This window comes from Ruditapes philippinarum, unplaced genomic scaffold (assembly GCF_026571515.1).
Source record: "Ruditapes philippinarum isolate M1 unplaced genomic scaffold, ASM2657151v2 ctg1747_1_1_1_1, whole genome shotgun sequence".
NCBI classification, from domain to species: Eukaryota; Metazoa; Mollusca; class Bivalvia; order Venerida; family Veneridae; genus Ruditapes; species Ruditapes philippinarum.
The window spans coordinates 247,997-271,148 of record NW_026862839.1 but is presented as its reverse complement, the minus strand read 5'-3'; the positions used below and the strand labels follow the sequence as shown (position 1 = coordinate 271,148).

Here is a 23,152-nt window from a genome sequence, read left to right as displayed (position 1 = left end):
ATCTAAATCTCTGGTTTTATATTTTTAAGTTGAACCATCGACATGGGCGTTTACCTATCTTTAGCATTGTTATGTTTTCCGAAAAGTTAAACATTTGAGCTAGGGATCAATAACGGCGCACATCTTTTGAACAGTTCTTTGTATATACATTTAAAAAAGATATCCGACTCGGGGTGCCAACGAATTCACATATCCCGTAATTACCGGATATCTTACTTTATTCTTTTCTTACGACTCTCCTCAATGGAGATATGAAGTAGTATCAACTTCCTGTGATAGAAAACTTTGTACTTTGTTATCAAAATTTTGATAAATAAACAATTATACGTGCATTTTTTCACTCATGTGACATAGGTTGGTAAATGTTCACTCTGTTTCATAATTTCAGACAACCATGAGCCGGAAAAGTTTTAAAATAGTTGGAAATAACGTTTCGAAGCATGGTTTAGACCCTTCGGTGGTCGTTCCTGGAACGGAGGCAGACGAGCATCAGGACGTAAACAGTCTCGAAATCATGAGAGACTTTGCTAAAGGTCCACTCGATGTATACAGACAAAATTCATCATTTAATTGGAAGGAAATGAAAATGTTCCTTGAAGGAGAGGACATTCTTAAATTTAAGGTAGGATGGATTCCGGTTATAGTTTTTATACAATGATATGTTTACTGTTTACTGTTTCCTTGGAGTATTGTAAGCACTTCTGTGCTTGTTGACTCCCTCGATCTCATGTTTACATTTGGTGTTCCGCTTCCGGTTGAAAAAATCACGCGGAAAAGTACGCGTCTAGGAATATATATCTTCCAGGTCAAACCTTTGATTCTGCCATGCTTTATCCAATTTACATTTGAATGAGTTAACACTATTGCTACAAACTATCGTTTCGTCCAGGTCATTCCATTTGTCGATTGCACGAGCAGGAAAAGCATTTAAGCGTATAGATTTTACACAACGGGGTTTGTTGAGGCGATATATGTGCCCCCTAGTGGGATTGTCATTAAACGAGAGTAACTTTTCACAGTCAAAATCTTCTAGACCATTAATTAGTTTATACAACTCAATCATATCATACCGTTTTCTCCTATACAGCATCGTTGGGAGATTAAGTTCTTTCAGTCTTTCAGAATAAGAAAGTCCTTTTAACTCTGGAACTATACGAGTTGCACGTCTCTGAATATTCTCAATGAGTTGGCTATTTTTCTTCGTACTTGGGAACCAAACAATGCACCCGTAGTCAATGATGGATCGTACCAAACTTTTGTACAGTGTTATAAAAAGTTTCTTATTCATAAATTGAAAAGATCTCTTAATTAAACCAATGAGTCTGTTACATCTATTTACCACACTTGCAACATGTTTATTAAACTTTAACGAACTTTCAAAAGTGATTCCGAGGTCTTTCAGGGGTGTGGAAATTTGATTTTTTTCCACTTGCCCACGGACAAGTTGGACTGAAATTTCTACTTGTCCGCAGGTGAAGTTGACTTGCCCAAATAAACAGTGAAAAACAGGTTTATTTCAATGGCTTTATTAGACAAACATTTTTTCTAAACATTTTCATAACTACTACCATGTTTGTACAGTTATAAATGAACAATTATACAAGAGTTGAAAGCAAACATTATTTAAACAGAACTGTTTTATTGTGTATGTGAACATATTGTCAATAGAATCATGGGTACATTCTACAAATATGACAAAAAAGTTTGTCCGAATGATCTTCCTTTCTTAGCCAAGAAAAATCGTTAAACCAGCTATCTTTAAACACACGCATGCGTTTACGGTCATATTCCTTGTCTCTTTGGGCTTTAGATTTACGCTTTTCTGGTTCTTTGGGTGTTTCAGGCAGCTTTGCACCACCAGAACGAACGACAAATTTGTCCATTTCGTACCAAAATAACTTTACAACGCGACCTTCACAATGGGCATCATTTACTAAAGCACCGGTTGGTTGCCTCGATACGACCTATTCCAAGAATAGCGAGAGGCCTCATACGGGGGAAAATAGCATTTATTTACATCGATTTATTCATGCTGAGGGAGGTAGTTTATAATTTAATTTTACGCATATTAAATACGGATTAAACATTATTGGGATAAAAATTAACGTTCGTTATCAATTTTATGTAAGAATTTTGGCATTTTGCTTTAATTTTCTGGCTCAGAAATTCACTTGCCCGCGGACAACCGCTACGTGAAAATCTACTTGTCCGCCGGCAAAAAGTCCCGAGTCGGGCAAGTCGGGCATAGTAATTCCGCACCCCTGTCTTTTTCTTCTGTGCATATTGGAATTTCAATAGTTTGTTTTTTACTGTCTCTCATGTGATATACATATTTATGTTTAACATTACCATACTGTATAAACTTACATTTTGGCACGGAAAATTGTAACAGCCACTTGTCACTCCAGTCACATAATTTCATCAAGTCTTTTTGAATTACTTGTTGGTCATTTGGTGAACTAATTGGTAAGTAAATCTTACTATCGTCAGCAAAAAGTTTACAATATGATTCAAGGCTGTCAGGCATATCATTCATGTATAAGATGAACAGTACAGGTCCAAGTACAGAGCCCTGGGGGATTCCTGACGACACGGGTTGCCAATCCGAGAAGTTGCCATTAATTACAACACGTTGTTTACGACCGGACAGAAATTTTTCGACCCACCTCAGAATTTCATCGTTAAAGCCATATGATTTCATTTTCAAAATAAGTCGTCTGTGTGGAACAGAGTCAAAAGCCTTTTTAATATCAAGGTACACAACATCAGTCTGTAAACTTGCATCAAAGTTTTTTACGAAATCATCAAGTACATCCAATAATTGCAGAATACAACTACGTTTTTCCCGAAATCCAAACTGACAATTTGAAAATAACTTGTTTGCGTTCATATGTTGCATAATAACATTCCTAACAGATTTTTCGCACAATTTACTTGGAACACAAGTAAGGGATACAGGTCTATAATTGGAAGGATCACTTTTTTCTCCTTTGTTTTTATATAGTGCACTAATATTAGCTTCTTTCCATAATGTGGGTACATCTCCTGTTTCAAACGACTTGTTAAAAATTTTACACAAGGGATCACTCAACTGTTGGCAAGCTTCTTGTAGAATACGAGGGTGACAAGCATCAGGACCCATGGATTTGTTAACATTTAAAGTTCTCAGCTGTTTTAAAACTGTTTCACTGTCAACCACTAGTTTTGATACAGGAGTATCATTATACCTTGCGTCAAATATGGGCAATAGTCCTGCAGGCTCTTCCACAAAAACAGATGCAAAAAATTCATTTAATAAATTTGCTTTTCCTGAATCACTATCGACAATGATCCCATTACTATCCTTCAAATCAGAAATACCTGACCTACTTTTAGTTCTCTCCCTTATGTATCCCCAAAAAGCCTTAGAATTTACATTCATATTTTCAGCAATAGATTTTTCAAACTTTCTTTTTGCATTCCTGACAGTTTTTGTACAATCATTCCTAGCCTTACAGTATATGTCAAAATCTCTCCTATTTCTTGTATGCACATAAGTTTGCCATTTTTTATATTTCCTTTTAACAGATTTCATACAATCACTATCCATCCATTTACTTTTTTTCATCTTTTTTGGATTCACAATGGGTACATATTTTTCTACACATTCACAAATTTTGTCAGAGAAAAACGTGTAACTTTCATTTGTAGACATGTTATCGATAATTTCCCAATTTGTATTAGACAATTCAAGCCTAATTGCCTCATAGTCACCTTTATGATAATTCCTCTTTACAGTATTTGAAGCAACATAGCTGGCATCACAGTCAATAGAGATAAACAAAGAAACATGGTCACTCGCTCCTAAGTTACTGCAATAATGAATGGAATTTACGATTTCTGGCTTGTCAGTTAAACACAAATCTAGAATATTTGATGACTGACCGTGCACGTATCGAGTTGGTCTGTCAATAAACTGGTACAAGAAATATGGATTAGGTAAAGCCTCAAAATGAACTCTTTGAAAGAAATTGTAGATCTAATACATTTCATTATTATGCCCATAATATGAAACAAGGGAAAGCCTATGAATGGGGATGTCAGTTAAAAAAATCTTTTATTTTTCTGTTTTAAAGGTTTCATTTGGTATTTCATGCATGCTTCCGTTTTCATTCAGAACACTCAATGATTATTATTAATCTGAAAAGTTATGATTGTCTGTTATCGGAATACCTCGTCTGTTATAATTAAGTTACTTTGAAAAAGGCGGCGCCCAACTAGAACTGACACTGAAAATTTCATTGATAGGTATAGAATTCCTTATATTTTTTAATTGATTTTTATTTGATTTCCTTTTAAATATTCACATGTAATCTATAGCCCGGCAAGCTAAAGCCCAGGGCCGCCTCGCGGACCATGATTTTGACTTCCCCTATAAATAAAGCCCATTATTATCCAGTAGTCAGCACACTCCAAAAAACCTTTACACAACCCTGCATCAATTACACAGTTTACATGTACATACAGGTATCAAGTGACATAGCGTCTAGACTCCCTACTACCATAATTGGTAAACATGAGGCAATCAATGTGTGTTAACAAATTGAGGTGACGTACCTAATGACCTGAGTAAACGGGATTAAGATTTGTGTCAGATTTTTTTTTATTACTGTTTATGAAGTGTCAACGGAAAATTTTTAAGGCAGCATTTTTTTTATTTCACCTTTCTATGGCTACAAAAACTCTCCGTGAAAATGTTGATACCTTTCATTTAAAGAGAAAAAACTTTGGCTGTTAAAGTATATTTATTTTAATGATTTTGAATGCATCAAATTCAAGTTTATTTGTACTAAAATGATTCAATATATATCTGATATAAAAATGTATTTTATATGATATACATGCAATTAATTATATTTGTTTTACAGGGATTCTTGTTTTATTTACATCAAATATTTAAAGTACCTATGTTTATTTTCAATTGTTTACATATTATTCCTTCACAGTCATGTATGTTAAAACTTGAAAATATCAAATGATCTTGTAGAAATGTTCATTTTCATAATAAAATGGGGGAAATTTAATTATATGTTTGCATCGTTTTAAGATTACGACTGGTTTGTGCTTGTTTAAAAATCCCCCTACTTTTGGTCCAAATCCCCTGCTTTTTAAAGCCAAATCCCCCTATCTGGGTGGCTGGAAATATGGCTATGCTGTACAGTCCTAGTTGACTTTTGTTGAATCCTCCTCAATTTTGATTCCTTGCCAAGTTGACAAACCATTGGCTTCCTTAAATAATGATGTTGTCAGTAAGGAAAAGGGTAGGTTACCCTTGACAGCACATCTGTTGAGCTTGCCACAGTCTTCAGGGTCATTTTAGTCTTAAATGAACATCCAGAGACTGACTGAAGTCTTCTTCATACATATTGTTGTTGTTGTTGCGGTAAACACTCTGAAAACTGAAGAGAAGATTTCATATATTGACTGTAAGATACACATGTGCAATTAGATTTATACAATATGTATTTATAGATTTGTATGTTGTATTGTGTTGTGTTATAAAGTTATATTAATCCACAGTCCACCTTAATGAATTCATACATATTCAACTTGATTGATGTATAAATTTGTTTGATAAATTTATACTTGGCTTTGAGGCTGGATTCATCAGTGAAAAAGAATGTTGTAGTGTCAGTGGAGAGATGCACAGAATTTATCAAACCTATATGCCCTTGTCCCTCTGTCACACTGTCCGTCCATAGACTGGCATCTAACAGAGGAATGTTGGGGCATCAGTGTCCATATATCAATCAACTGTGTCCTATGGACACAATTGTAGAATCGAGGGTTGACCGCAAAACTGCAGTAACTTTATATATGAAATAAAGTTTTACAGTCAACCCTGGGTACGTGTATGTATGAATTTGGTTCATCATGCATTAAACTTGATCTTTTTGACAAAATGTTGGCAATTTTCAGAATACTGTGTGGACAACACTCCAGAAAGACCCACTATACCACAAAAGCAAGGAAACTTTACCTTTGGAGAAACAAAGGGAGTTGAATTTCAAACGAGCAAAGAAACTTTTTGAATATGACTTTTTGACAGATGATGATATTTTTCAAAACCCATTAAAACACCAAATTATGACAGACTGTCTAGGGATGTATGATTGGTCCCTTTGTGCCAAATATCAGCTCAACACAGAGGTATTTTATATCTAATTTGTCTTTTGGACGGTAACTTTTAATCTATAATGTGGGGGCGTCCGTGGCCTAGTAGTTAAAGTAGTTGACTTCAAACCACTTGCCTCTCACTGCTGTGGGTTCAAATCCCGACAGGGACATTGGATTCTTTCATGAGAGGAGGCTATCCAGCTAGCATATGTAACGTAGGGTAAGGTGGTTCTATTGAGGTGCCTGCTTGTGCCTGAAATACTGCACGGAAGGGCACCTGAGGCCTTCCTTCACCAGTAAAGCTGGAACATCGTCATTTGACCTACACTGTGTCGGTGTGATGTAAAACCCAATCAAACAAACATAATCTATAAAGTGTTAGGTTCTGAACATGAATAATAAATATTTCTTATCTACGACTAAAAGTCCAAATTGTAAAATGATTTAAGGAGAAATAAACACAAATTGAGATTAAATACTAATTTTGACAAGTATTCTTAACAGAAAGAATTTTATATTAATTACAGTACACTGAATAAAAAAATACAGTCTTGATATGTATCACCTGAAGATGATGTTTCTATTTTACAACAAAAAAGATCTAATCTTTTATTATCTTTTATATTACCAGAAATTGATATATTTTTTAGTATTTTAATGTGAATGTTATTTACCTATTTGCAGATGTTTGGAGGAACTGTGATGTCTACAGGGTCCAAAAGGCACTTAGAGTTTGTTGAAAGAAACAAAAAGTTTGAGGTATATTGATTTTTGTCATATTTTTGTAAGCAGCAGGCCTCAAACAGTGAAATATTCTCCTATTTAGGCCCCAAACACTGTTTGCGTTTGGGAAATGTTGTTTTGGGGGGGATGAAGGGGGGCAGCAGCCCCTCATCGCCAAGAAAATTTTGGATGTGATAGACTAAAAATGGCCTCAGGTCGATCATAAGGTTACGTGTATTCTAAGCTGAAAAGCCTTTCACTCCATCTCAATCCATTGAGAAGTTGCAGCACTTTGAAATCAGTTTTGATGATTTTGGCAAATTTAAGACGTCCCCCACCCCCCGTTGCCTTGGTAACAGAAAATTTAAGATTGAGCATGCTGTTACAGAGGCTATGGTCCAGTCAACATTTGTGCCAAGTTTCATCAGTATTGAAGCATTTTTCATAGTTTCATAGCAGTTTGAACTTGTAACAGGAGGCTTTTCAATGAAAATGGCCATTTTTCACAATATGCTCATGAAGTAAAGGGTTAATCACAACAAAATTACATGAAAATTGCAGACTCTGTTTGAAAGACTGTACATGAGGGATAATGAAAATGTGCAACATCCCTCACGACACCTAGCCCCTGCTTGAGAGGTACTCAATTTTAAACTCTTAAAAGTACATGATACATGCTTTAGACTTTTGGACTGTGTCCCTATTTTTATGGTTTTTATTTTTGCAGAATTTTGGCTGCTTTGCTCTGACGGAACTGAGTCATGGGAGTAACACAAAAGCTATGAGGACAACTGCAAAATATGATCCAAAAGCACAGGTATTATAATTTATATTTCTTGTAGTTGTAACTATGTTTCTTATTTCTTAGTTAGATGCTTCATTACTGCAAAAAAGTTGGAAGTTTATACAGTCTTTTCTTCTTTGACAAGACATGCCAATTTGTTTAAATACCTTTTTAGGAACAGTTTTGTCAAGTGTAAAATTGGGGAAATAGGGGATGGGGAGGATGCAGCAACAGCCAAATTAGGAATATATTTATAGTGTTTTTGAATTTTTGGAAATCTAATTTGCAATAAAAATAGTCATTTCAATAGTCAATACAATACTCAGCAGACCAATTTAAGGAAGGAAAGAAAAGATTGTGTTTTAAAAGTTTGCTTTCTTTAGATTTTTTTTTTAGCTTTCCTATTATTTAACATGTAATTAATATGTCTAGCATAAGTACTGAATTATTATCTTTGATAAAGATATGTTACTCTTGTAAATATGAATATATCAGGATCTATAAGAGATATTGAAGATATTATAATACATGTATATGGCATAATACACTCTAAGAAAATGTAGTGTTAAAGTATTCACAAGTTTTGAAAATTTAAAAGAGTTTAAATGGAGCACCCCAATTTTTTTTTTTTTGAAGTATGCAATTGTTCGCAACAATTGTGTTAGCCTTTGTATGTAGTTGTAGCATGAATTTTACATTTTTCTGAATTTTTCAGGAGTTTGAATTGAACACCCCTGATTTTGAAGCATGTAAGATATGGTCAGGAAATATGGGGAAAACTGCCACACATTCTATTGTGTATGCCCAACTTTATACAGCAGATGGTAAATGCCATGGTCTTCATTCTTTTGTGGTGCCGATTCGAGATGAAAACCTCCGAACTCTGCCAGGTGTGATGGTGGGAGATATGGGAGAAAAATTAGGGCAGAATGGTCTTGACAATGGGTAAAATATGTTTTTCTTGTAAGAATAAATCACAAGAAAACTTTAAAGCTCAGGTGCCCCTTTCATGCATTATTTCAGGAACATGGAAGCATCAAAGTAGAACCATCAACATTTCGCAATCTAGCTGCATAATTTCCTATTAATAAAAAGGAATCACTGAAAATATTCTTTTAAACTTTAAACATGTCTTCAAGTTAGGGATCATAATTGTGATACATCTCTTTGTAAACTTAAAGAACTTACAGAATATTGCATTATCCTGGTGCTTTTTTCCCTATAATGCATTGAGAATAGCTAACTTAGCATGTTTTATAGGAAAACGTGTTGACTTTTACTATTCTATGTTACAGTTTCCTATCATTCAACAAATACAGAATTCCTAGAGAAAACTTGTTGAACAAGACGGGTGATGTTACACCAGAGGGACAGTATGTTACACCTTTCAAGGTACATGTATACCATTTTGGATTCATATAATCATATTCTGCCTTACTTGTATACATATTACATCATTTATAACCAGGGTCCTATATGGTCAAGAGGTACAAGTTGCTTACTTTAAATATCATGTCACTCACAACTGTGGGGTTGTTTTTTTTGACAGGGACTTTGGATTCTTTCATGGGAGTATCGTGGCTAATAATACCTTATAGAAAGCCTGTGGTTCTACCAAGGTGCCCACTCATGCTCGAAATAATGCACAAAGGGGCATCTGAGTTGTTTCTCCATCATACTTATGTTTATATGGAATATATACATTGGGTAATCGACGATGGTTAATCTGGAAAATTGCCATATATAAACCTTAACACTGTTGGTGTGACTTAAATCCCATCCAGATACACATCAGTTATATTTTAACAGGGCTCAGTATCTCATGTTTACATTGTCACTTTTGCAACATTTTGTAGGATCCCAATAAGAGATTTGGTGCTTCTCTGGGAGCTCTGTCTGGTGGTAGAGTTGGCATAACAGGAATGGGTGCATGTAACCTGAAATTGGCCGTCCCCATAGCAATACGATATTCTGCTGTGAGAAGACAATTTGGACCCGAGGGCGGAGAAGAAATACCAGTGTTAGAATATCAGTTACAGGTACTACATGTTTCTGTTTTTAACCAGGTTTTCCAAAGGAAAAAACTGGTTATTAGATTGAGGTATGTCAGCGGGCGGATGGGCGGGCGGGCGTTAACAATTTCTTCTGTGCGCAACTCCTCCTACATTTCTCAACGGATTTTGACCAAACTTTCACAGAAGCTTTGTCATTAAGTGCCCTGGCGCATATTGTCTGGGTTTTGTGATTGGATAATATTTGACCTAATTATGGCCCTTTGTTTTTTTTCCTTATCTAGAATATATAGTGAACAATTTCTTCTGTGCGCAACTCCTCCTACATTTCTCAACGGATTTTGACCAAACTTTCACAGAAGCTTTGTCAACAAGTGCCCTGGGGCATGTTGTCTGGGTTTTGTGATTGGATAATATTTGACGTAATTATGGCCCTTTGTTTTTTTTCCTTATCTAGAATATATAGTGAACAATTTCTTCTGTGCACAACTCCTCCTACATTTCTCAACGGATTTTGACCAAACTTTCACAGAAGCTTTGTCATCAAGTGCCCTGGTGCATATTGTCGGGGTTTTGTGATTGGATAATATTTGACCTAATTATGGCCCTTTGTTTTTTTTCCTTATATAGAATATATAGTGAACAATTTCTTCTGTGCGCAACTCCTCCTACATTTCTCAACAGATTTTGACCAAACTTTCACAGAAGCTTTGTCATCAAGTGCCCTGGTGCATATTGTTGGGGGTTTTGTGATTGGATAATATTTGACCTAATTATGGCCCTTTGTTTTTTTTCCTAATATAGAATATATAGTGAACAATTTCTTCTGTGCGCAACTCCTCCTACATTTCTCAACAGATTTTGACCAAACTTTCACAGAAGCTTTGTCATCAAGTGCCCTGGTGCATATTGTCGGGGTTTTGTGATTGGATAATATTTGACCTAATTATGGCACTTTGTTTTTTTTTCCTTTTACAGAATATTTAGTGAGCACTTCTTCTCTGCGCAATTCCTCCTACATTATTCATGATTTACATTGCACATAGTTACATTGTTTGTTGCTTGTATTTGTATTTCAACTACAACATATTTATCTACAATGGTGATAATTGAAAACCTGGTTTCGTGGCATTGCCATGTTTCTTGTTATCTACGTGGATTAATCTATGAAATAAATATAAACTGGTAATTGTACCAATGCAATAAGCCATCTGGGTTATAAAGCATATCCTATGGAAAATAATCTCTTTTATTTCAGATCAGAATAACCCAATAGCAGATCTTTTAAAATAATCTGAATGATATTAAGACAAGATAAAGAGGATATTGAATGAGTGTAGGTTCAATACTGTATTTATTGAGTGAGTTGAATGAAATTATGTTATGTGAGCCTTTGGCTGTAAAAAACTGTATAAAGCCTGTTTAAAGTGCAAAAGAGTCATTTTTTATTGACGTGCCTATAGTGTAACGCTTACATTAAGCACGTCTTTAAGCTATGTTTTTATAACGTAAATGAAGTCACCACAAAATATATGTACGGAGTCGCAAAACTGGCATGTGTATGTGATAAAGAAATTTATGAAAATGTCCCTATTCCTTTTATTGTGAATGTCCCATGCATTTCTGATTTCTCTGTACCAATTTGTACGAGGGATGATCAAAAATAAACCGGACTGTGACTGGCAATTGAAGAATTTTCATCCTATCACTTATTGTTATATATGACACTTAATCGGAAAACAATACCTGTAAACTGATGCTTTATCTAATTTGACAACACAAATAGCTTGTCCGTAACAGCGAATTCAAAAACCGTGGTAACGCACACCTGGCACAGTGTGTAAATTCGCTTTGACATCAGGCGTTTTATGCTGCGTGTTTTTTACAATATGGCACATTTAGATTTCAAAATATGCCATCATAGTTGTATTATTCTGTTATTTTTTCGTATGTATGATACATTATCATTCAGAAACATTATTTTACATTATTTGTTAAACATAATATAGTTAATTGCATGTGCGATTTTTTCAACAATCAAGTTACAGAAGGAAATAACGGAAGTTTGCGTCATTACAGGAGCTCTTTATCACCATTCATTCTATTACAATACAATATGATACCCACTTGTACAGAAATATATATAGGCAGTGGATCCGCCGCATCAATAACATGACTGTACAACATATTTTGGCCTACTCCGTGAATGAGTAAAAATCTGATCCATTAAGGACAATACGCTTGTGACGTCGTTAACGTCAATTTTAAAGTTATACCGTGCGCCACATTGCTTTACATGTCCGTGCCAATAACTGCATAACTTTTTTCTTTGTTAATATTTCTTGTTGGTATTTTTTGTATCATTTAGGGGATAGATTTCGATTTATTTTCCGTGTATTGTTATGTTAATTCATTTAACAGGTTAAGAATCATTTACAAAGTCCGGTTAATTTTTGATCATCCCTCATATCCATGCAGTCTCAATACTAATACATATGATCATCAACTTATTATGAATATTTTTCTCCACTTTTATCAAATTGTTTACATTTTCAGCAATGGCGACTTCTGCCCTATTTGGCAGCAACATATGTGATGGAACATTTTCATGTGTCAATATTCATGGATTTTGTGAACATACGCATCGGCCTGATGATGGGTGATAAAAGTGAACACCAGGCTTTAATGGGACGTGAGATTCACGCAATGTCATGCGCAAGTAAACCTCTGGCCAGCTGGCTGGCCCAGGGTGCCATACAAGAATGCAGGGAGTGCTGTGGTGGCCATGGTTATTTCAAAGGTGATTTTTTATTATTCTTCATAAATTCTAGCATTAATGTATCCCCTGCCCAACTCATACATTTCTGAAAGTATTGTCATCAAGGGCTCTGAAGCATATTGTCAGGTTTTGGTGATTTGACCTTCATTTGAAGAATTTTGGTCTTTGGAAGTTGGGGTTTTGGTTTTCAGAGATGTTATATTGTCAGAAAACATTTTGTGACAATTTGATTTCAGTTGTTTTTAATTCTTGTGCAAATACATATAATTTGTTAATCTTAATTTTTTGTATACCCCGTACTATGATTATTTTTATGACTAGATATGAAAATGTATTTTTAGTTAAGAATTTTGCTCCATTCTATATACAGGTACACCTCAAGGGCAAATAATATTCTAACTGATGAAGTGGGTTTTTTTTGTAGATACGATTTACCATTAAAATTGCATCATTTCAACAATATAAGAACATTTTTTTGACTGAAACAGATATGATTTTTATGAATCGTGCTTAAAAAGATATATTGGACATATGTGAGGATTAATATTTCAGAATTTCACACTTAAGATTAAAAATACTAAGGGAAATGTTATTCACTTGGTGAACTACTTGATGATAATGACTCTAACTTTATTTACAGTGAATAGATTTGGTGAACTACGTGATGATAATGACCCTAATTGTACGTATGAGGGAGATAACAATGTTATTCTACAACAAACCAGCAACTATCTGCTATCTTTGTTGGAAGGAAAGAGAAAACAAGGTTTGTCTTAAAATATACATTTTCATTGCATTACATGTATGTAACTAATTTTCAATATACCTGTATATATTTCTCCACTTTTGATTTAAAACGAGGCCATCAGAGGAACGTTATAAGTAATATTTCATTTTAAAATTGGTGTTTTCAAAAGGGATTTTGTCATTTTTAGCCCCCCCCCCCAACTTCTTTAAGAGTGGAAATGGGTGGGCATGTTTGTCTTTGTCCTTCCCATTGTTATGCTTTCTGTAGATAGACTGACAAATGTGTCTAGTTAATTTTTGGGGGGGATTTATAAATATCAAACGATAAATAGTTACACTCTCTACATTTATTGTATTGTATTTTGTATGGACTTTAATTAAAACTCATCCTAGAATTTTTAAAAGCTTACCATTGACTCACTTCATAACACTTTTCTATACTAGGATCTGTATGAAATGTATTAATGTATAATGTATAAATGAATTAATGTTAAATTATAATGTTTGTATCACTTTTAACTTCAAAAGATCAGTAGAATATGCTAAATTGACAGTACAGATGACTGAGGTTGAATCTTAGGCAATGCATAAAGTTTCCTATGATGATTTTATTGACTACAATTTTATTTTTATTTGCAACCTCTTCTCCATCGCTATTGGTATTGATAGTACGGTATTGATATTGTTTTGTAATTGCATGCCAAAGATTTTGACTGAAATACTGTTAAAACTGGTGGGAAACCATATTGAACAAGTAAAGTCCATTTTTATGATCTTTTTTTCTCAATTTCAGGCACAAAAATAGAGGCCCCATTAAAAAGTGTTGATTTTATTGACAACTATGAAAGCATACTGAAAACCAAGTTCTCCGCTAGAAATGTTCAAGATTGTATGCAACCACCAGGTAACTTATAATTTATTGCTCGAATTTCTTCAAAGTTTAAAGAGATTTAAAAGCACAGTTGTTACATGTAAACATTTGTCTGTTTCATTAAAGCAAATATATAAGTTCTAATAAATGTATAGGTAATGAACAATTATGTTTTATCTGTTTTATTCTGTTCTGTACCCATAAAATGTTTACTTAGTTATTTGAATATTACATGTTTATCCCTGGACAAATTTTACTTCTTAACTGCCTATAATTTTGATATCTCTTTCTCATTCAGTTATACTGGATGCATACAAATGGTTGGTGTGTCGTCTGCTAGTTGACAGCGCGCAGCGTCTGCAAAAGCAGGTGGCAGCCGGGCAGGACAGTTTTGCCGCCAGAAATAACAGCCAAGTTTACTACTGCAGAACACTTTCTCTAGCCTATATAGAGGTATATAAACCTTTCCTTCTATTGGTGTTTGAAAGTAATGCTTTAAGAAATGTGTTGCTAGTAAAGCAAAATCAAGAAACGATACAATGTTTTAGGTATTTATGCATTTTATTTATGCAAGATTTAAGTATGGTCTCCATGGGTATACCATACAGAGGGACAGGGATCTCTGTTATTTAATGGTTACGGACACTGGCTTTTAAGCACATGCACCCTTGAACTGTAAGTTTAAACCCTGCAAGAGACATCACTTTGATTATTTGCAGTAAGCAATCTATTCAACTAGGATGGTGGTTCTACTTGGGTGCGGGCTCGTGACTGAAATAAAGGTGGTAGCAGCAGCTGACATATTATTCCACAAGTTAAGCTAGAAAACCATGGAAAAAAACTCTTACCATTTATATGACTTGTTAAAATTTAACCAAAACGAAAATGCCAATGTTAAATAACACAAGCTGATATTTTTGGGGAATATTGAAGAAAATTGTGATGACTTAATTTGTGACTGCTATCACAATGGTCTGATTGATCCTTTTTTTGTTATTTTTGTAGCACACTGCCATTGAAAGGTTCTGGAAGTTGATACAAGAAGGGAAAGATGGTGAATTGGCCTCTCAGCCAATCAGAACTGTTCTTACAAAACTTTGCTCACTCTTCGGTCTGTGGAGGCTAGAAAAACATCTTACAGCATTGTATCAAGGTAAGGTCATGCTGACATTGGCTATAAATATTCTTTTTAGCAAACAATTTAGGCCATATATTTGAGATGAGTTTAAGAATATTGGAAAACATTAGTTTTATTTACTGCATAGGTCCTCCTCATCAATGTAAAGTTTTGTAAAATCCCTCCTAAACGACACAAAAAACAATAGTAAATTTTAAATAAAGATTTCAGATTGTCCACACAATGCTTAGAATACCTTATGCAGGTGTGAAATCAGTTTATCAGTCCCCATGTAAAAGTTACATGCAAACGTGACAAAACTGATGTAGAAAAATTTGTGCATCAGAATGTATGAATTTAAAGAAAAATTGATGTAAATAACCTAAGCAGTTATGAATGGTATTCATGATTAGCAAAATATTCGAGGAAATGTTTAAAAAATGATTGCCAATTTTATGTAAATGACTGGAAAATACCTATGTAAATGATTGAAATGAAAGTAATTATACATACTTATGTAAATGACTAGAATAGTTCATGTGAATTTTTGAATTATTCCCGATTCAGCTATTCTGGATAATTCGTATAAATATCCGTAACACTTTTGTAAATATTTTGAATATTTGTGTAAATACTATACAATATTCATGTAACTATTTTAAAAATTCTACTATATTCATGTAATTTTGTAACTATTTGGAATATTCATACACTCCGTAAAATTTTCATGTAAAGATTTGGAATATTCATGTAAATGATTGTAATAAAGGAATAATATAACAACATTACAGGAGGTTATATAAGTGGTCCATCAGTACCTTCTATGATACAAGAAGCTATACTCACACTATGTGGTGAACTTAAGGGTGATGCTGTGGCACTCGTGGATGCTGTAGCACCTCCAGATTTCATCCTCAACTCCCCGATCGGCTTGTCAGATGGACAGGTATAGTATACTACATCAAACATTGTATTGTTTTGATGAGCTGTAGAATACAAAACTAGGAGCCACGTGGTAAAGGTTGTTGACTTCAAGCCACTTGCCTCTCACAGCTGTAGGTTTGAGCTGCGGAAGAATCTTAGAATTATTTCATGTAAGAAAGCTATCCAGCTAGATTACGGAATGTAAATGGTTTTTCTCAGGTGCCCATTGTGCCTGAAATAATGAACAGAAGGGATCCTTATCCTTAGGTATTTTTCCACCAGTAAAGCTGGAAAGTTAAAACTATACTGTGTTGGTGTGACATAAAACCTGACGAAGAAAAATATTTACCTGTATATACCAGTCTTGGGCTATGTGAAAGAGTTAAATGTAATTGTATTGAACGTAATGAAGCGTAATTGCCTATATTTTATATTTGACTTACATGTACTGTCTTCTTTCTTATACATTTCTTTTATTCTTACAGATCTACAAGAACCTATATGGAGCCATGCTCCAAGGTGACAAAGCCTTAGAAAGAGCCGACTGGTGGCAAGATTTTGTTAACAAACCGGACGTAGGAAGTCTAAGAAAATCCAAGCTATAAAACTTTTTCAGGAATAAAAAATTCATACATTTGAATAAATTAATTTTGAGACATTCCATGTGCTTTCAGAAATAGATGATGACTTTTTGATACATTGTTTTCTTTTGTTTTTCACTGTGTGAAAGGTTTAATGTAAAAATATTGCAAGTGTCTGATAATATACGTGTATTCTAAGAATTTATCTATCTAGTAACATTACTGTACACAATTTGTGAATTTTTATCAGAAATTCTGTATGTACAAGGTAATGTGGTATAATTATTTGTTTTTGAATTTCTGTGTGTCAGGGAGGTGTGCTCAAATCTGGTTATTTGTATGCATATGGTTCTTAACACTATCAAATAGAAATGAACTTGATTTATCATTTATGTTAATTGTTTATATCTAATGAATCATGCTGAAAAAGAAATACAATGACATATTTTAGGATTTATTTTTCAGAATTTTAGACTTTATATTGAAACAATATTCAAATAATGTTATTACGAGTATTGATTAATGAGTAATATTTATTCATAATGATGTAGTCTGAAACATCAGATGCTGTTGTTTAAATTCTCTCTACTGGTGATTCAGATGTGGAATTTTTGTGTAAAAAAAATAGTGTATGAAAGGTCAGTTGGATAAAATCAATCATTAATATAAGTAAATTTTTCTAATGCATAGTTATAATTAGTCATTTAGACTTTTTACAGGTTATATGGCCATGTGTAAACAGTTTTAAGCTATATAACCAAAGTTGTGAGGCTAGGGTTATATTGCAAAGAAACATTAAAAAAACAAAACAGCCTTATAATCTGTCAGAAAAAGGAAATATTACAATTTTAAAATACAGTATAATTTATTTTGGAGGAAAAAATTGAAAATTAATACATAAATTTCAGTAGCCATGTATAATTTAGTTTATACAAATGTTAGGATTATCCAATGAAGAGCAATGTAACAAACAGGCAGTATTATATCTGTAAAGTTGAAATATACAAGTTACATGTAATTATCTTCATATTTACAATCTACAGAAATGCTATAATAGACGTATCTGGAACATGGCAAATTTGAGTTTTTCCTCTCTTATACAAGGGTAAAAACTTTAAGCTTCATTCACACAAGAGTGATCAAGATGTTGCTGTTATTTTTCATATATATACAAAGTTGTTACAGTAAAAGCTACGGGTGTCTGTGTTCGAGTGGTTAAGGTCCCTGATTTCAAACCACTTGCCACTGATTGCTGCAGGTTCAAATCTAGACAGATTTGAATTTATCAGATGTTGTTCTTTTTTTTTACATTTTACTAATTTTAAATTATTTGCTGTGTGTGTACTGTGATAAAAATCAATAATAAAATGATTATAAAATACCTTTTGTTTTTCTAGCTTTTTATTCTCTTTTCTTTTTTTCTTTTTTCATTTGTAAATACAAAAAAAATATTGAAAAATATTCAATATACAACAGTTGATACAGTAATATTATGATGATGATGATGATGATTGCGGTGATGATGATGATGATTATGAAATACATGATAATGAAGAAATAAATTGTTGTTTGATACATTATAATGCCAATGTAGATGTTTATAATAACGCTCCAGAAAATTTTGTCCATTAATTTGACAAAAGATGCTAACTTTGTTGTGTAACAAAGTTGAAACAAGCCAAATAGAATGCATCATTATTTTTCAAAAGTACATTATTTTACATGGCACCGTTTGGAATATTTCACAAGTATGGAAATTCACATACTCGTTAGCAGATCATTGTACATGTAGGTATTCAATGATCAGTGCTTAGATGATTAAATTCAATGAAGTGGCAAAGAAGCCGAGTGACGAGTAAAACACTAGTGTAAAATCCAAGCCCAGATGCTTATTATACAAAAAATAATCCATTCCCTGCCTGTTTTATTTCAGTTTTTCAATGTACCACTGACTCTGTCTTTTCAGTTTTTATCTACTAGGCAGTGACCACAAAAATCCTGTCTAAGTCATTCAGTCATAAATTTAACCGTCGCAGAACCCCGTGTCCGTTTTTCATGTAGCATGTCTGCTGATGTATCATGTCGGTTTCGTTTCCTTCATCTGTTGTACATGCTCCGCCTCCGCTCCGAGAAGTTGTACACGTTTACGTTGATAATGTTGCCAGTGCAGAAGCTGCTGATCATCAATAAACTTCGCACATTGCTGATTGGCTAACTCTTTTCTGAATTGTTCGTACTGTAGTAACTCCAGGAAATGTAAAGCTTGTGGATACCTGCAATGACGGATTATTAAACATTATGTAATATGACTATGTTTTTGATTAAATAATGATTTAATTATTAACAAGAGCTGTCTGGGATCAGCATGCTCTATTTTTCTTGGAACTGCATAGTAAACTTGATATAATGTATTGAGTTAATGACCATTAAGTATTGACGTTAATGACTATAAATGAAAACTCAAATAAAAAGTTTAACTGAAAAGGTAAACAAAAGCCGGCCCTGCTTTTCTTCAGAACATGGAGCTAAAAATCATGCATAGTTTACATAGGTAAACAAAAGACAGCCTTGCTTTTCTTCAAAAAGCTGAGCTAAAAATCACACAAAGTTTACATCCATAAGTCTGATACAATAGGTTTCTTATAGCAGTATCTGACAAGAAACTTGCATTCAACTCTAGTGAATTTTCCAATTTGCCAAGATCACACATGCACTAGGTTTGTTCTGTTGAAGTAAAATTTAAGAGAACCTAGTCATTGTTACAAAAACCCTTTACTTATAAACTCCTAATATTTTACATAATAAAATTGTTTATTAATGACAGCAAAATGCAAGATAAAACTTTAAGACTTTCTACGAGCCAAATTTAAGCATACAATTTTTCTAACAGTATATACAAGTATTATTAATAAATTTACAATAAATGATTATGTATATTCATTGAGTTGTACAATGAAAATGTCATGTCAAAAAAAAATCAAAGAGCAGGATGCCTACTGAAGTATGTGATCCTTGAAACATGTTATTCATGACTTCCCAAGCAATGTATGGAGTTTTCTCCTATTTCTATGCGCAAATCAACTTTACCCAGACCTAGAATCCTGCAAAATTACATTTCTTGCCAAATCTTTAAAAGATAAAATCCTGCAAAACGTTTATTCTGCTCATCATAGTATACTATACAAAAGTACTTAGTACCCTCTAGATTTCATTGAATAAGTTTCTGGTTCATGTCTGAGTAGTGTCTTAAGGTTTTTTTTTGTTATTTTAGGAAAATAAAAATTTAATTTCTTTCTTCCAGTCACTTTACTTACTTCAGATATTTAGCATATTTGGGTTCTTTCCAGTACTGGAGATATTTGAGGTAGTTGATAAAATTTGTGTCTTTGAAGTAACCACGCTGGGCTAGAACTGTAACAAAATACACAGTAGAAATAATGCATTTTGGATTCAAACACAAAAATAAAATGCAACAATAAACTTTCACGAGAACTGTCGTAGGACAGAAACGCTCGACCATTCGAAAAGTTGTCACAAGGGTGTTTCATCGAGTATAATAATGCTTACCTATATGAATACATAAAATTGTCCGAAAAGGTACAAAGGCTTGTTATTAAGATGTTTTATCAAGTAAATCACTGCTTTATCATTATGAATGCATTAAAATTGTCCCAAAAAAGGCACAAACCCTTCAGTAGTATGGAGATACCAGCTTACAAGCAAAACCTTTACCAAGAATTTCTAAGCCAAAAAAGGGGCATAGTTATGGAAAAAAAAACAAATCAAGAGTTGTGGGACTTGTGCCAATCATGTTAGATAATCACAGAGAACAAGTGTGTAAAGTTTCAATCCATTCCCTTTAGTAGTTATAGAGATGCCAGCTTACACGAATATTTCATTTAATTCCGAGTATATTTCTTAATGTAAAAAATTAAAAAATAATATACATACATGTAAATATTTTGAGGCTTTTTGACCTCAGAGGAGCCCCTTTAAGGTTGTAAATCACACCCACACTGCTAGACAACTAGCAACTTCCCAGCTTCCACTGATGGAGGAAGAACTCTGGTGACTTTAAATGTATTTAATTTTGGTATGACTTTTTTCCCTCAATTTAATAAATTCATCATCCCCACTGGAAATCAAACCCTGAGCAAAATAATTATAACATCAATCAGCAGTCTTAAACTTCAAACTAGTTGTCCACTGAAGACCTTGCATTTGTTATATAACCATTTGTACAAGTTGAGACCAGATCAATGTGTAAGAAAAGTTTAAGTTATGATAATATTCCTCATTAATACAGTGGCAAAATTGGAAAGTGAAAAGTGGAACTATTTTATAGTTGTTAATACTTACAGTTAAGATAGTTTGGGTTTGCTAAACATTGTACAAATTCCAGCTCTGTTTGAAACCGAAGTTTTGCCTGTTCCTCAGATTCTTAAAAGATAAAAAGAGCAGTATTATAATTATATAATTATAACTATACATAATTCTTTAATCAGATAGTTATTCAAATAGAAAGTATACAACATTCAATATACATGCACATAAATGTTTGAAGCTGGGACACAATACAGTGATTTTTCACCTTATATAAAAGTCTTCTTCACAATATATATTTTCTTTCTTCAAAATCATGCAGTTTTCTAAAACCAGCTTTTTCTAATGCCCAAATTAGCAGTTTTAGTGATATTTTTTTCCAAAATCAAATGGCTAAGGACTATGAGGGATTAACATAAGGTTTTTTTTAATTTAACCTTATGAAAATGTTTGATTTACATCATACCGGTATTTGTTTTCACAGATAATATTTCATTGTAAATTGATTGCTCTTAAGTGGATGCGTGCATTCACACAAAATTATCGGTGATTATATAATTATACATTTGTTTTCACTATTGCGTGTTAGTGTTTGAAATTATTTTTTGTCCAGTAGTATTTCAGTATTCAGTATTTCAAATGAATCGTAACACATTTACGTTGGTAAATCAACAAACTGTTAATCAGTCTAGTAAATCGTGTGTATATAAAATTAATTTAAAACACTAAGCTGGTTAAAATTTATTAGTATGTATTTACAAAATTAAACTCAGGTGGCGCGGCTGTGCAGCGCCTGACCAATTTAACTTTTTATATATGTACTAAGTAAAGTTTATACATACGTATCAACAAAATTATTGGTCAGGTGCGGCGATTTCCTAGACTGATTAACAGTTTGCTGATTTACCAAAGTAAATGTGTTACGATTCATTTGAAATACTGCAATCCTTTTGGACAAAATATCATTTCAAACGCTAATAAACTTTAACATATACTTAATTAAATATTAACTGGAGCAACACATTTACCAACAAAAGCCAATTAATATCTATACATAATCTTCAATTAGTAAAGTTTCATTTAATTGCAAAAAGTTTATTAGTATGTATTTACAAAATTAAATTGGTCAGGCGCTATATATATGACGTTCCCCCTTCGAGAAAAGTATGAAGGGGGAACGTCATATATATGATAAAACACCCCAGCGTACAATTTGTAGGGCTCTAGATTAATTAATTAACAAACAGGTAAATGTAACACTGTGTTACATTGCGTATCTCAAAAAGTACACTCTCACAATTCAACCTGACAGAAATAGTGAAGAAATTAAACTTTATTAGTAAATATTGACAAACATGTCTGATACCAAGAGCAATCTAGTCTTGTCATAAAATATGCTAAAATATGTTAATTATCTAAAATTGTAAATTAGTGTGTCCGACATCAATACCTATCCGAATACTTTACACTCTAGTTGTTTTTTAACTTGTAAACAGTGTGAGGCCGATAATTTTGATGTTATGTTAACATTTTTATCTTAAACATGTACCCGTGAATGTATTTGCAGATACAGGCTGCGACATCCTTGGCGTTGCCATTGCAAAACACGAAACAACCGGCAAAATTGTGTGGATCAAAGGGGGCAATACACAGTTTTCAAGGCTTCTCGGCAAACAACTGACTGCGCCACAATCAAAACCTCGCACACAAGTCTGTAATCACACACCTGAAATAAATGCATTTCATATTTAACATATATATATGTATCTCACAGCAAACAATTAAAAATACATGTCCACCTTCTAGTTTTCTGGCACACAGCCCTGTGTTTTTCATTGTTTTGGTCGCGAAAATCAACGACAAAATAAGCGGATTATCCCTATACGCAAAATACAACAATATATTAACGTCAAAAACTTAAATCACAAGCTATAGTGTTTCTTCCTTCTTAAACCATGCACAATCTGAAAATAACATCCAAACGGGGTGCCATCCACCTACTTTTTTCACTATTCTAAGTCTTCTGCATACCCTTCAAATTGAAGAGCTGATTCACCGGCTAGCTCCAGAAACCACACGTTCGCATCCCACAGGTACTCTCTCATAAAAACAAGGGTCAACGCCACTAAATTCAA

At 33.5% G+C, this 23,152-nt stretch overlaps 2 protein-coding genes across 2 annotated transcripts; one reads left to right on the top strand and one right to left on the bottom strand.

Moving 5' to 3' along the window:
• The first annotated feature begins 244 nt into the window (after positions 1 to 244).
• LOC132720360 (peroxisomal acyl-coenzyme A oxidase 3-like) lies at positions 245 to 18,075 on the top strand. The gene is made up of 14 exons (XM_060704480.1): positions 245 to 622; positions 5,959 to 6,189; positions 6,841 to 6,915; positions 7,607 to 7,696; positions 8,379 to 8,608; positions 8,959 to 9,055; positions 9,520 to 9,702; positions 12,232 to 12,475; positions 13,095 to 13,220; positions 13,995 to 14,105; positions 14,371 to 14,525; positions 15,078 to 15,225; positions 15,981 to 16,135; positions 16,599 to 18,075. The coding sequence occupies exons 1-14, from the start codon at positions 395 to 397 to the stop codon at positions 16,716 to 16,718; spliced, it is 2,193 nt and encodes a 730-aa protein (XP_060560463.1). The 5' UTR covers positions 245 to 394; the 3' UTR covers positions 16,719 to 18,075.
• A 595-nt stretch (positions 18,076 to 18,670) lies between these two features.
• Positions 18,671 to 22,649, bottom strand: LOC132720358 (mediator of RNA polymerase II transcription subunit 31-A-like). Its single transcript, XM_060704479.1, has 4 exons — positions 22,567 to 22,649; positions 21,054 to 21,134; positions 20,009 to 20,105; positions 18,671 to 18,967 (listed from the first exon to the last, which is right to left on the bottom strand). Exons 1-4 carry the CDS (start codon positions 22,613 to 22,615, stop codon positions 18,772 to 18,774), a joined length of 423 nt encoding a protein of 140 aa, XP_060560462.1. The 5' UTR covers positions 22,616 to 22,649; the 3' UTR covers positions 18,671 to 18,771.
• Between the last annotated feature and the right edge of the window lie 503 nt (positions 22,650 to 23,152).